This window comes from Lepidochelys olivacea (assembly GCF_965140295.1).
Source record: "Lepidochelys olivacea isolate rLepOli2 genome assembly, chromosome: 1".
NCBI classification, from domain to species: domain Eukaryota; kingdom Metazoa; phylum Chordata; order Testudines; family Cheloniidae; genus Lepidochelys; species Lepidochelys olivacea.
In genome coordinates this window covers 164,765,864-164,780,844 of record NC_140411.1, presented here as the reverse complement: position 1 = coordinate 164,780,844, position 14,981 = coordinate 164,765,864, and the positions used below count along the sequence as shown (strand labels likewise).

The following is a 14,981-nucleotide window of genomic DNA, read 5'->3' as shown; positions in this document are numbered from 1 at the left end:
TTACAGGGAAGTAGAGTGAACCAAGGGGCGGGGGGTTTCATCAAGGAGAAACAAACAGAACTTTCACACCGTAGCCTGGCCAGTCATGAAACTGGTTTTCAAAGCTTCTCTGATGCGTACCGCACCCTCCTGTGCTCTTCTAACCGCCCTGGTGTCTGGCTGCGCGTAACCAGCAGCCAGGCGATTTGCCTCAACCTCCCACCCCGCCATAAACGTCTCCCCCTTACTCTCACAGATATTGTGGAGCACACAGCAAGCAGTAATAACAGTGGGAATATTGGTTTTGCTGAGGTCTAAGCGAGTCAGTAAACTGCGCCAGCGCGCCTTTAAACGTCCAAATGCACATTCTACCACCATTCTGCACTTGCTCAGCCTGTAGTTGAACAGCTCCTGACTACTGTCCAGGCTGCCTGTGTACGGCTTCATGAGCCATGGCATTAAGGGGTAGGCTGGGTCCCCAAGGATACATATAGGCATTTCAACATCCCCAACAGTTATTTTCTGCTCTGGGAATAAAGTCCCTTCCTGCAGCTTTTGAAACAGACCAGAGTTCCTGAAGATGCGAGCATCATGCACCTTTCCCGGCCATCCCACGTGGATGTTGGTGAAACGTCCCTTGTGATCCACCAGAGCTTGCAGCACTATCGAAAAGTACCCCTTGCGGTTTATGTACTCGGCAGCTTGGTGCTCCGGTGCCAAGATAGGGATATGGGTTCCGTCTATAGCCCCACCACAGTTAGGGAATCCCATTGCAGCAAAGCCATCCACTATGACCTGCACATTTCCCAGGGTCACTACCCTTGATATCAGCAGATCTTTGATTGCGTGGGCTACTTGCATCACAGCAGCCCCCACAGTAGATTTGCCCACTCCAAATTGATTCCCAACTGACCGGTAGCTGTCTGGCGTTGCAAGCTTCCACAGGGCTATCGCCACTCGCTTCTCAACTGTGAGGGCTGCTCTCATCTTGGTATTCATGCGCCTCAGGGCAGGGGAAAGCAAGTCACAAAGTTCCATGAAAGTGCCCTTACGCATGCGAAAGTTTCGCAGCCACTGGGAATCGTCCCAGACCTGCAACACTATGCGGTCCCACCAGTCTGTGCTTGTTTCCCGAGCCCAGAATCGGCGTTCCACAGCATGAACCAGCCCCATTAGCACCATGATGCATGCATTGGCAGGGCCCATGCTTTCAGAGAAATCTGTGTCCATGTCCTGATCACTCACGTGACCGCGCTGACGTCGCCTCCTCGCCCGGTATCGCTTTGCCAGGTTCTGGTGCTGCATATACTGCTGGATAATGCGTGTGGTGTTTAATGTGCTCCTAATTGCCAAAGTGAGCTGAGCGGCCTCCATGCTTGCCTTGGTATGGCGTCCGCACAGAAAAAAGGCGCGGAACGATTGTCTGCCGTTGCTCTGACAGAGGGAGGGGCGACTGACGACACGGCTTTCAGGGTTGGCTTCAGGGAGCTAAAATCAACAAAGTGGGTGTCTTTACATCAAGGAGTTCACGGAAGGAACTCAGGCAGGACTTCACGGAGGGTTCCAATAAGAAATGGTGCACCTAAGTTATCGTTCTTATTGGAACAAGGAAGTTAGCCTGGCCTCTGATTGATACATGGCTAGATTTACCTCGCTGCACCTTCTCTGTGAGTGACTGCAGTGTGACCTAGAGGAATGAGTCCCCTAGACAGGGGAGGAGGCAAATGAGTACAAAACAAATCTGGTCTATTTCTTGTTTTGACCCACTCCATCTATCTTTTACATCTTTGGCTGGCAGCAGACGGTGCAGAAGGACTGCATGCCATCCACATCTCATGGCTGCTCGGCAGAAGATGGTACAATACGACTACTAGCAATCCTCATCTCTTGCCTGCCTGGCAGAAGATGGTACAGTACGACTGCTAGCAGTCCGTATCGCCTGCCCGCTCACCATAAGACGGTTCAATAGGACTGACTGCAGGACTAAAGAGAATGACCTGGTCAAGTCACTCCAAATTTAGTCCCTGCGCCCATGTCTGCCCAGGCGCTCCTGATCGACCTCACAGAGGCGACCAGGAGCACCTCGGACATGACGATGACGGCTACCAGTCGTACTGTACCGTCTGCTGCCACAAGGCAAGGGGTTGCTGCTACTGTGTAGCAGTGCCGTACCGCGTCTGCCAGCACCCAGGAGACATAGGGTGACGGTTACCTGAGCGGGCTCCATGCTTGCAGTGGTATGGCGTCTGCACAGGTAACTCAGGAAAAAAGGCGAAAAATGATTGTCTGCCCTTGCTTTCACGGAGGGAGGGAGGGAACGGGGGCCTGATGATATGTACCCAGAACCACCCGCGACAATGTTTTAGCCCCATCAGGCATTGGGATCTCAACCCAGAATTCCAATGGGCAGCGGAGACTGCGGGAACTGTGGGATAGCTACCCACAGTGCAACGCTCCGGAAGTCGACTCTAGCCTCGGTACTGTGGAAGCGCTCCGCCGAGTTAATGCACTTAATGCATTTAGAGCATTTTCTGTGGGGACACACACACTCGAATATATAAAACCGATTTCTAAAAAACCGACTTCTATAAATTCGACCTTATTCCGTAGTGTAGACATACCCTAACAGTTCTGCTGCTGATGTGCAAGTCAGATCTGAATATAGCTTGCTTCCCCCATATCTATAGTGGTGCTGCATCACTGACAGGAGTAAAATGTAGTAAAAACCATAGTGGTGGTACTGAAGTTTGCAGATCTGCCTTGGACACCCACAGGGAGTAGATCTGTGGAATGAATGAGAATGGGCTATTTTTACAGTGTCTCTTTTCATAATAGAGCTACGTTTAAATGACAGACCGATTAAACTCTTTGAGCCAAATGTTAACTAACAGCAAGTTACTAAAACTAAGCTACTAAGATAACAAGAGTCCTTTTGAGCTTCTAGAATGAGAGCTAGAGAAGCTAAGAATGTACAAAAGTGGTTAGGTAAACCATCTTAGGATGCCTTAGCTCAGATGTATTTTACACCCTGATTCAGCAAACCACTTAAGCCCCATTGAAGTCTTACACATGTGCCTAAGACTGCAATTCAGCAAAGCTGATGTTGAAGCATACTACACAGGCACTGGTTGTGACTTCATACTTAAGGGTGGGGCAGGATTTTGCCTTTGACGTTAGTCTACTAATGTCAAACGGTAGTGTATTCCTGCAAGTCCAAGGCCACCTAGCATACCTAGAGAAATGGAAATAGCTCTAAGCAATCTCCCCCCCCCCCAAAAAAAATCTTAATTATAGCCCCATATCACCTCAAACTAATTTCTAAACCCCTCTCTTTCTAACTCTGTAAAACACTGCTATTAACTATTCAACATACACAAGGCCAGATCTTCAGCTGGTATACATTGGCCTAGTTCCATTAACTACACAGAAATATGCAGATTGATAGCAACTCAGGGTCACACCTACGTTCTCTAGGGATAATTTTATTAAATGAAACTAAGCGGAAAATCAGTTCCTGGCATTAGTCACAGCTAACGGCCTGAAGTCCTCAGGCCAGCTCCTCAGCACCGAAGTTCTCTTTGAACCGCCTCAGTGCTACAAAAAGGATCCACATGAGCTACTGAGAATTCCCCTGACCTAGGAGAATTTTCAGCTGGAGCAGAGTTAGCATAGCCAGCTTCACACCACCCCTTCTCAACACTCCGGGGACAGCGGTCACGTCAGAGCAGGCAAAAGCATGGCTGGAACTCGCAACACTCTGGCCCTTCCCCAGCTGCTGCAAGGGCCCCTAGGACATGTTACACGATGGTACAACCGAGAGTGTAAAATGCTGGGAGTGATTTGTAGAGACTCTTGCCACCACTTCAAAGAGATTAAGTTATTTTAGAAGTGTTTAATAGATGGGCTTTGCGGATGTAACTAAAATGTATGTATGTATGTTCGTTCAGTTTTTTATTACCTTATTATTTGTATTACCGTAACATATATGAGCCCTAGTCATGGCCCAGGCTCCTATTAGGTATGCTAGGAGCTGTTCAAACACACAATAAAAATACAGCCTTATGTTATTTTTGTATAGTTCATTTTACGTATGACTAACATTATAGTAAGACTTCCTTACAAGATGCAGTGTGAGGCCATGAGCTGCTGTAACATAGCAAGCAAAGAGCAATTGGGTACCGTAAAAAGAGCAATAAAGTAGCAATCAGCCCCTTCCCAGAGTAGTCGTCTCTTCTATTCACATCATCTAGGCTTTTCATCCCATTTCAGTAATTATCTGACAAAAATAAAATTCTCTCTCCACCCATCTTTCCAAATGCCCAAGCGAACAGAAGAGTCTTGCAGCATGATGGAAAAGTTAATAAATTCAGGCATTGGTAGACCAAGGGTGGGTAGGGGGAAATTACAGAGGAGAGAGACCTGCTATGAGAAAGTCCTCCTGCTTAAAATGAAAGAACTCTAGCTCCGGTACCTCCGCTGATCTGAACTGTGGCAGTGTAACACTTAAGGTATGTCTACATGCTGCCATAAATGTAGAGACACCGCACGCCCAGCTAGCACACATATAAACAGCAGTGTAAATGAGGAGGAACTGCTTAGGTGAGCAGAGTATCCTACACACTTGAACCACGTGGTATATACACCCAGCACAGGCTCTCTACACACCCACATCTATGCTTCTATTATTAACAGTTTCACGTCCCACTGCCCGAGCCTTTTCCCTCCACAGTGAGAGGCTCCGGCACCAAGGAGTCAATGATCTGGAAGTAAATAAATATAAAAAAAAAATCACTGCTGATAAAATTTGCACATGACACAAAAAGATTGGCATAATAATGAGGACAGGGCAGTCATTCAAAGTGATCTGGATTGCTTGGTAAAGCTGGCCCCATTCAGACAAAATGCATTTTAATCCAGACAAATACAAAGTTACTAGTAGGAATAGGGGGAGGATAGTACCTCTGTACACAGCATTAGTGAAACCGATACTAGAATTCTGCCCCTACAGTCCTGGTATCCAAAATTTAAAAACAATGTAGAAAATTTGGAGAGGGTGCAGAAAAGAGCTCCCTAAAATGATTCAAGGGCTGGAGAAAATGCCTCACAATGAGATACTTATAGAGCTCAATATCAAAAACATTGAGAGGTGACTTGATTACAGCGCACAAGTTCTTTCCTGGGGAGAAAAGACTGGGTACTAAAAGGGTCTTTAAACTAGAAGAGAAAGGCAGAGCAAGAACCAATGGCTTGAAGCAGAAGCCAGACAAATTCAAACTGGAAATAAGGCACAAATCTCTAGCAGTGACGGTGGTTAACCACTGGAACCATGAAAAGTGGTGGATTCTCCATCTTTACTGATTTCAAGTCAAGACTGGATGCCAAAGTGGAAGATAGGCTTTAGTCAAACAAGTTATTAGGCTCAATACAGGGGTAACTGGGTGAAATGTAGTGGCTCATGATATACAGTAGGTCAGACTAGATACTCTAAGTGTCCCTTTTTGCCTCTAACTCTGTAAGTCAGCCAGCTCCCCAGCTGTACAGGCCCTGTGCACATGACAGTTTTCAACCGACTTTGTAGCCATTTATCTATGTCCTTATACCAAGCCCATAGTCATGGAACCTAAGATATCCCCTTTCCTTCCCTCTTCAAGCTTTGCCCATCACCTGCACATATCTCCCTTGACCAAGACTTTATCCCACATTAGCTTTTCCAAAGCTACCAGGGTATTAGTAAATGGATGACATGCAGCAGATCCATACTAGAAAACACAAAAGTCAGAGACCAAGGGCCTGCAGGAAAGCACACAAAAAAGTAGTAAGATGCAAGATCATTCACACAGGTATGGTCCTAATGTCAATACTTACCCTAACCCTCCAACAATTATGATGTCCAGCCAGATTGATCAGGAAAGGCAAAAAGGGGACAGGCGAAGGAAGTTTCTCCATGTGACAATCAGGACTGGTGGAAAGTATCAGAGTGGATTTCCTGAATAGCCAACATGCAAACTGTTACAACATCACAGCTCAAAATAACTCAAGCACATCTGTTTGTTGTTCAGAAGAGGAGCAATAATCACATAGATTAGCAACAATCTGGAGGAGATTTTTAAAATGGAGGAGGGAAATCCAAACTTCTGCATGATGGCCACCACCCGAGCCTCCAGCATCAGTGTACTATACATGCATTTGGGTGGGCACTGGATGATTGTTTTTCAGTCATTCTGGGGCTGACTTGGCGGGGATGATTATATAAGGTCTGGAGCATAGGCCAAGTCCAGGGACCATAAATGAGATAGAAAAGGGTCAGCAGAGGATGACGCTGGCACACAAACAACATAGGGTGAGGCAAGTAGCTCTGCACTGCCCTCCCTTGTAAGCCACAAAAGTAGGGACATACCAGGGAGTAGCTGCTTGGCACTGTGGAGATTATGGACTGCAGCCCCTGGGACTGCTCTGATTATGCCAGAACCTGTTTTGGTCCCCACAGCAGCCCAGAATCCAGATGACACAAAGGTGACAAAGCTACTCTTGCCCCCTGCATTTTCTAGGCTGCGCCTCTCAGGAGAGGAGGCACAGAATATGGCCCTATGGCTGATGCCAACACCCATAAATGAAACTGGACAGCTTTTCCACCATAATTTTACATTATTCCTTGATGCTACTGGTCATCAAAAATGTTTGGGTCAAGCAGGCCTCTAGCTCCTGGTAAGTAAACGCCACTGTGTTGTGACAGTCATGGTCTGCTTTCTGAACAGGTCAAGTTATTGCAGTGTGCAAGTTGTACAGAATCGCTGCTGATGTTTGCAGGATTGTCAGATCTTCCAGGCGCAGTACTTCTACCAAAGCCAGCTGGTTTTCAAGGTTCACCTTGTCCTTTTTCATTTGGGAAATCTGAAGTGAATAAAAACCAAGAGGATATTTAAACTCAGTAATAAAAATAGATGTAGCCCATAAACAGACATTTACGACTAGTTAATTTGTGCCAGAGGTAAGTGACATCAAAATGCGTACTAGTTACATTTTATGACTTATCAAGAAAACAGAATTAGTGGCAAAATGAAAAAGCGTTCATTCAAAATCCACAACACAGACAGAAAACACAGACTAAACCCAACGTTAAGAAAATATCAGGTTCCTCATTAAGTAGCCCAGTGTTCATAGGAACATAGGAGTTGCCAGACTGGATGAGACCTAAGGTCCATCTAGTCCAGTATTCTGTTCGCACCGGTGGCCAGCACCGCAAGGTTCAGAAGAACCTTACAGACGGTAAGCAGATGTTCAGCAATCTGCCTCCTACAGTAGGTCAGAGATGGTAAGCCTAGTTATATTGTAGTCACCAATACTACTCAAGCTACTCATAATTTCCACCACAACTTCCATAACCACCCCGCATCCACTCAACGCTCTCTAGAACACTGCCACACCAGCATCTACTTTCTGGACACCACAATCAACTTCAATAATGGACTCGGCTAGTTACTTCATGAATTAGCTCCCTTGCTTGAGTTAAGACAAAGTCAAGAATAGCCTCTAGAACTAGCTTTTGTTAGAAGCAAACTCTTAACGGATCAAAGTTTTGACACAAGTACTCAACACTGTCCCATTGTGCCTTTTGAACAGTTTATATCTGAACTTATAGAACTGAAATCTCCACTGTCATCATTTCATTATACTTGTCTGCCTCGGATTTCTCTCAACATTGTGTATTCAGTTTCCTTTTCCTGATCCAGAGGACAATAGCATAGCCCTACTAATACATTTACATTCTTACAATTTGGAATTTGTATCCATATAGATTCAACTATGTAGTCCTCTCCTCTCTTAATTTTTTCTAGCTATGTTCAATGGAATCCTTTATATACAGCGCTATTCCCCCACTTCTTCAGTCTAGTCTGTCTTTCCTGCATAGATTGTAACCATATCCGATTGGTTTTTAATCATTCCACCACATTTCTATAATGCCTACTACATCAAGGTCCTCTTCCACTGCCAGGCACTCTAGTTCACTCTTTTTGTTTTTAAAATTATTGCATCCCCTCTGTACAGGTTCCCACTTCCCAAAAATGTTCCCCAGAAACTAAGATGAAACCCCTCTTCTATGCACCATGTTCTCAACCCCACACGGATACTGGAAGGACTTCAGGGAATGCTCCCCTCCCCCAGATCTGGACCTAAGCCTTCTACCTAGCAGTCTAAATTTAGCTTCCTGGACTTCTCTCCTACAGCTCCCAATGTCATTGGTATCAACATGTACCACCATCATAGGCTCCTCCCCAGCATTCACCAGAAGTCCATCTAGGGTCTTGTAATATCCACCACCTTTGCAACGGGCAGGCAAGTCACTACACTGTTCTCTCAGTAACGACATACCTAGCTGTCTATTCCTGATGATCTAATCCCATGCCGCTGCCTGTAATTCCATCCCCTGACACAACCTCTTTGGTGTCTGAGGAATTGTTCATCTCCATTATCGCAGTGGGAAGGAAATCCCATCTAAGAAGGTGTATCCTTCCATTTCAGCTAGGTGCACTTCCATCATAAGATTGGCTTCCTCAACTGGAAGACCAGGGAAGTCAGCTCTGAGGTGGGCTTGCTCTACAATGTCCCTATATGCCACATCTATAAACGATTCTGTCTCTGCTCCTCCAGTTCAGGCCTAAATAAGCTGTACCTAGGCTCTGAGGGCCATGAGCTGCTTGAACTGTGTGCATACATGTTTTCTTTGCTGAGGATGTATTTTTATAACATTCTTAACAGAGGTGCATTTTGTTCTCAGGGAAATAGTAATTTAATTTTACTGTAGGCAATTATATATGGCACATTGGTCTATAGTAGAGTCGACACTGAGTAGGTGTTTTGATCTGTTGTATTTTTAAATGACATTTATATTAACAAGAGCTCAAAAGCAGCTTTGTCCACAGGACATTGGTAGCGCAAGACGCCCTTTCATACATTTGCCCAGTCTAGCCACAGGGTGACAGTTCGGTCATTTCTTTCTGTGTGTTGTGAGGCCCTAAGCAACGCTGAGGAAGTGCGCACATGAGATGCATGAATGAGTCTGGGCACTGACAATGTTATCTGTCAAAGGGCAATGGGCTACCAGTCATATCCAGGGAAATGACTGGGCCTTAACTGCCTGAGAACCTCTGTGACCCACTGACTGTTAACCCAGATAAGGTTTTTGGGGGAAGTACGTGGACTCGCAGTTTAAGATAGATGTGGTGATAAAACTGCTTGCAGGAAGGAAGGCCCCAAAAGTGAACCAAAGGTTAAGCCTAACCAGCCTCAACAAGGATTGGACAACGCACTAGTCGGGGTCACCAGTGTGGTTAAATGTTGGGCTGCATATGTGTGTGTTTTCTGTGTGTTGCCCCAGCTCTGTGCAGACAGCTGGCACAGCAGACCTCGAGCGAACTGCCCAATGACCACAAGATCTGTTAGGGTCCGAAAGCACCAGGCCAGATTTATTGTCTACAAAGCTCGGTACTAGTATCCCGCAGACTCTACCGGACCACGGATACACATATGCCCGTAACAATGGACCAGCTCAGTGAACGGTGGGACTTTCTGTTCCTCCCTAGGCCAAAGATATTCCCTCTGAGATACATCTTTATACCCTGATACAAACAAGTTATTACTGTCCCATAGTTAGTTACTGCCCCCTGACGTGGCTAGTTATCACTCATCACCTTGTATATGTTAATTCAATCAAAACATCTCTATTACGTACTGTCATCCTGACCTTATCTTTTAGGATGCGTTGCTGTTATTCTTAGGGGATGTTTTTGTACCATCCTTGATATGGGAATGTTCTGGTACCACTTAATATCGGGATGTGTTTGTGTGAGTAGTCTGGGCTTAGCACTTCTTAGAAACGTGTATTTTTTGCAATACTAGCCCTGTTCTTGCCAGATGCTGTAAGCAGGTCCCGCCCCATACCAGGCCTCTAATACAAGAGCTTTTTTGTCTCAAGCTCTCTTCCTACTACAAGAGATATGGAACCTGTGATCTCTCATTTGCTTGGAAAAATCTCTGGGCGGTACTGGGAGAATTACCAACTCTTATTACGGCCTTAAAAAGCCAAGCGTGCTGCTTCATGTGTCACCACAAAGACAGCCAGATGGCTGATACCCTACTTTTCCTGGGCCAGTCCCCAGGAAAGAGGAGAGAGATTCTCTTAGACCAGCCAGCTGACCAGAGGATGACACATATTAGCATAAGATATCTGAGCCAAAAGACATCATCTGGTTCCCCAAACTGCAGTTCCCGACTGACTCTGAGGCTCCACGGGACTAAGCAAGCCGAAGAGTAGATCCTTTAAGTATTTTTCTCTTTTGAATTCTTTTCTAAGATAACTGCGGGGATGCCTGCAACTAATAGACTTTTCCTAACCATTTGTTTGGGAGGAGGTAGTAGTAACAGTAGAATCACATACTGGTTAATCCATATAAGAAAACAATAACTGGACTCAGACTAACCTAAATTCTTAGCAAATCCTACCCTAGATCGAAAGGGGTCATCCTGCGTCTGTAGAGGTGTTAGCACAAACCGCTCTGCTGGAGAGAGGAATCTTGAACTCCTGATTCCAGTGTACTGAAGGTAGAGAGGTGGGAATGGGGGTGGGAAGGGGCACAGACACGTCCCCGCGACAGTGGCATGGCACCGCAGCTGTACCACCATACCGTAGCCACTTCCTGCAGCAACAGGAGGGTTTTTTCTGCGGATTAGGTAACCATCCTCTCCAAGAAGCGGTAGCTAGCTCAACAGAATTCTTCCATTGGCCTAGCCACATGTATATCAGAGATTAGGTTGACCAAATTACGTGGCTCAAGATGCAAACATTTTTCACAGCCCTGAGTGACATCAATCTAAATTTTAAGTGTAGACCAGTCCTGAATAAGCCATTCAATGACAGGCTCTCCAAAAGGATGTATCAATACCTGTAGGGCTAAGGAGGAGCTGGGGAAAGGGGAACGGCGGGGGGGGGGGGTGAAAGGATTCACTCTGTTATATTGGTTTCATGATTTGACTACAGATCATGTTCCTACAATGATCTGATCAGTTAAACATAAGAACGGCCACACTGGGGGAGACCAATGGTCCTGCTAGCCTGCCATCCTGTCTTCAGAGGGAATAAACAGAACGGGGCAATCATCGAGTGATGCATCCCGTTGTTCAATCCCAGCTTCTGCCAGCCAGAGCATGGAGTTGCATCCCTGACTATCCTGACTAATAGCCATTGATGCACCTGTCCTCCATGAATTTATCTAGTTCTTTTTTTAATCCAGTTATAATTTTGGCCTCCACAACATCCCCGACAAAGAGTTCCACAGGTTGACAGTGCGTTGTGTGAAGAAATACTTCCTTATGTTTGTTTTAAATCTGCTGCCTGTTAATTTCATTGTGTGACCCTGGTTCTTGTGTTATGTGAAGGATTAAATAACACTTCCTTATTCACTTTCTCCACACAACTCATAATTTTATAGAGCTCTCCCATATCCCCCCCTTAGTCATCTCTTTTCCAAGCTGAACAGTCCCTGTCTTTTTTTTCGGGGGGGGGGGCTCTGATTCTCAATCTATTTTCTTGTCAAGTTATTGATGTCAATTTACGCTATTGTTAATCCCTTAATTAATTCATCTGATCTCCAGTGTAACCTCAATTTTATTATCGCATTGTTTTAGGGAAATGCACTACGTTAACTAGCTTTGTATTTGCTTATTTATTTTCTTACTTAATTCATAAAAAGTACACCTACTTGGTTTTCTCTCTTCACATCAGATGGCCGTGAGGTATACAACACCAGATAAAGGAATATGATGGCCACTACACTCCTCCTGAGTTAAAGCCTATCACCACTGCAAGAAGATTACTGCATGCATTTTTTTAAAGAAAATCATTGTAACCGTTGGACCATTTTCTGATCTCAGTTATACTGATGTAAATCCAGAATCACTTCAGTGCGGTCAATAGCAAGGGGCTTTTTTCATTTGCCACCTTTTTATGCTTTACCAAGTGTTCCTAATCAAAAACCCACTTGAATTAAATGGAAATAATCCCATTGATTTAAGGTCCATATGCATAATGTACACCAAGATATTCCAAAAAGAGTGACAGTCCCCTCCAACTCCCCCAAAGCAGGGTAAATCCTAAACTAAGGCACCCTTACTGTACCAGAAGCCAATCTCAGTTATATTGGTGTAAATCTGGAGTATATTATGCCTGAAGCACACTTTGAATAGAAAAACAAAAGGCACCTTGCCCACAAAAATAAGCACTTAGCTAACGCCGGAAATAAACTGATAATTGTAGGTCAAACCATTGCCTGTAAAACACACAGAGCCAGATGCTACCCTCATTTACATCACTGAAGTTAATGGTGTTACTACCAATTTATGCTGGGTTGTCTACACAATACTGTAGTCTGCACTAGAGGGGTGCAAATTTTAGTCCACACTAGCGTGTTGCAAACTAACTTATCTGTGCTGGTGCACACTAAAAGTTCCCTAACATGCATTAATGTAGTCCTGTTTCAAACAGCAGTATGTTAACATACAAAGGAACTTTTAGTGCACACCAGCAAAGTTCACATGGGCCTGTTAGTGCGCAACATGCTAGTGGGGACTAAAATGTATACCCCTCTGTTCCAGACTACAGCACCACATAGGCAAGCCCCTTAGTGGCGTCTGCCCCATTGTATTCTTCTAGCCAAGTTACCTGGTGAAGGATGTGCTGTGTCTCCTCTATTAAAGAAAAGCATATTTTTGCTGCTATGTTCAAACTGCTCTCTTCATTTCTGGCTGAAATTTTATCACCAAGCAGCACTTTCTTCCAGTAGGTACTAAAGCAAAAAATATGTTTGATAAGTGATTATTTGTTGCATTCCTGAGCCAGAAGTTAAACTGAAGTTATACCCCAAAATAAATAAATAAAAACCCAGATAGATAACTAAGTCAAAGTTAGACCCACCGCACTCAGATACCACAATGATGTGCATGGTTTAAGCCGCTGAGTAGAACAGAACACATATTGCATGGTATGAAAGACAGATGGGTCTCAGTATCTTTCAGCTACTTTAACATGTTCTATCGAGGACTAAACCCTCACAGCGTAGAGGAGTGTAAATATTTTTCCTTTTAATTTTAAAACATATTTGAATACTGACAAAGCTCACCTACCCATCTGCAAACAATACCAAGATTTTGAAGGCCAAATTCACTGCTGAAATAAGCAAGATTAATTTTGTGACATTGGTGCTGAACCTTTGTACTTCAGTGATGAACTTGGCCCTGAAATTTCAAAAGTAGTCCCTGAAATATACTTTTCAGAGAAATCAGACTGATGTCTGAGTTCATGGGACCCATCAAAGTGACAAATGTAAGAAACAGAAACCTAACATTAAAGCAATATACAGTTCTTGGAGTAGGAAGGGAACAACAACAGAATGCTTGGTGTTTAACTGAATACAGTTGTCATAGATGCAACAAGCAGACAACAACTTTTAAATTATAGATTGTTCCAAATCCTTCTTGCACCGCAGTTAGTTAGTGTGAGAAGACACAGATTAGAAAATAATGCCTCTCCTAGCCCTCTAAATAAATGACCACATTTCTATAAGTGTATTTGAAACTTACAATTCATCTGCTCCAAGACATAACAACTTGAGAGCCGTGAGGAGTCTCCATGATGGCCCATCCCTTCCAAACGTCAAATTTCTAAAAGTGTCAAAAATTACCAAAAGGTAGAAAGCAGGAGTTCATTACACAGTTTGTGATCTTCACACTAACACTAACTGTGGCAACAAAACGTCTGCCTAGTGGCAGCCTCCTCCCACCCTAGAACATAGTTAAGGAGAAGCCGATCCACAGTCCATGTGGGAACTACACTGTAGCATCCAGGGCAAAAGGATTCTCCCCAGCTCCCTTTCCTCTGCTGCTTCCCACAGCCTTGAAACAGGATGGTACAGATTGTCTTGTGCTGACCCCTAACCTTGATCTTTAGCTTTCATATTGCCTTTTATCCACTTAAATTCTCTTCCACTATCAAGGAGTGAAACAGAAAACCTATATATTTTTATAAACCAATTTTTTTGCAAGTTTAAAAAAAAAAAAACATCTGAACTTTTATTTCAGTTTTGTTGTAACTATTTTCTCAAATGGAAACCAGAGTTTTAAAGAGATACCTACTCTAACAAGTTATGATCCTTTAGAATGGAAAGCTTCATATTTCTCTGCTTGTCTGCCGAAAGGAGATGCTTAAGAAGGATATCTGCAAAATATATATTTAAAGATCCTTAAGCAACCAGTTAACATTGAAAACAAGCTAACTTGAACTGTAAAGTATTTTCTTATATTTTAACTATAATCAATCTTCCAACTGAACAGTACACAAAAACCAACTCAGATAATGTCAAAACTTTAATGAATTTTACCTTGAGTTGAAGAACACCTCTGAAGAGCACTCAGAAACTTGCAGGATTGAACCCAGAGAGAGAGTTAATTCTGGCATTTCCTAACTTTTGAGTACTTGACCTGGCAACCTTAATAATGTTATTTTAACACAATTTTTGACATATAGTCAGTTCTAAAGCACCAAGAGCCAGATGCTCAGCTGGTAAATCCACATAACTCCACTGAAGTAAATGGAGCTAATTTATACAAGCTGCAAATCTTACTTTAAACAACCTCAATGCTTTATAATAAAAATGTAACTTGTCTACTGCATACTCATTTCCAAACAGCTGTCTCTCTCTCTTCACATGCCTGCATAAGCAACCAAGGCTCACTGACAAAAAATAAACAAAAAAATTCACTTCCCAAGCTACTTTTTGGCTCTCCAATCAGCTTGTTGGCCAACTCATAACCAAGTCTTCACCACATAATTATTAATTTTCTATAACAATGACTTGGCTGCCTAATAGCATGGGTTTCTCTTATTGTGGTCTCAGTTCAGCAAAGCACTTAAGCACATGCTTAAAACCAACTTTTGCAGAACTGGGGCTTCT

At 43.8% G+C, this 14,981-nt stretch overlaps 1 protein-coding gene across 9 annotated transcripts in view; it reads right to left on the bottom strand.

Annotated features, from left to right (window-relative positions):
- Nucleotides 1–14,981, bottom strand: part of SETD4 (SET domain containing 4) — a 32,656-nt gene that overhangs the window by 5,500 nt on the left and 12,175 nt on the right. For 3 of the 9 annotated variants that reach the window (XR_014710311.1, XR_014710312.1, XR_014710318.1), the window contains 5 exons: nt 14,164–14,245; nt 13,612–13,692; nt 12,695–12,818; nt 5,845–6,870; nt 3,259–4,739 (listed from right to left, as the gene is read on the bottom strand). Coding sequence is in view for 1 of the 9 variants with exons in the window: in XM_084619697.1 (XP_084475823.1) it covers nt 6,736–6,870; nt 12,695–12,818; nt 13,612–13,692; nt 14,164–14,245 (422 nt within the window). In the remaining 8 variants the exon portion in view is untranslated. The other 6 variants (XR_014710313.1, XR_014710314.1, XR_014710315.1 and 3 more) reach the window with 5 other exon arrangements.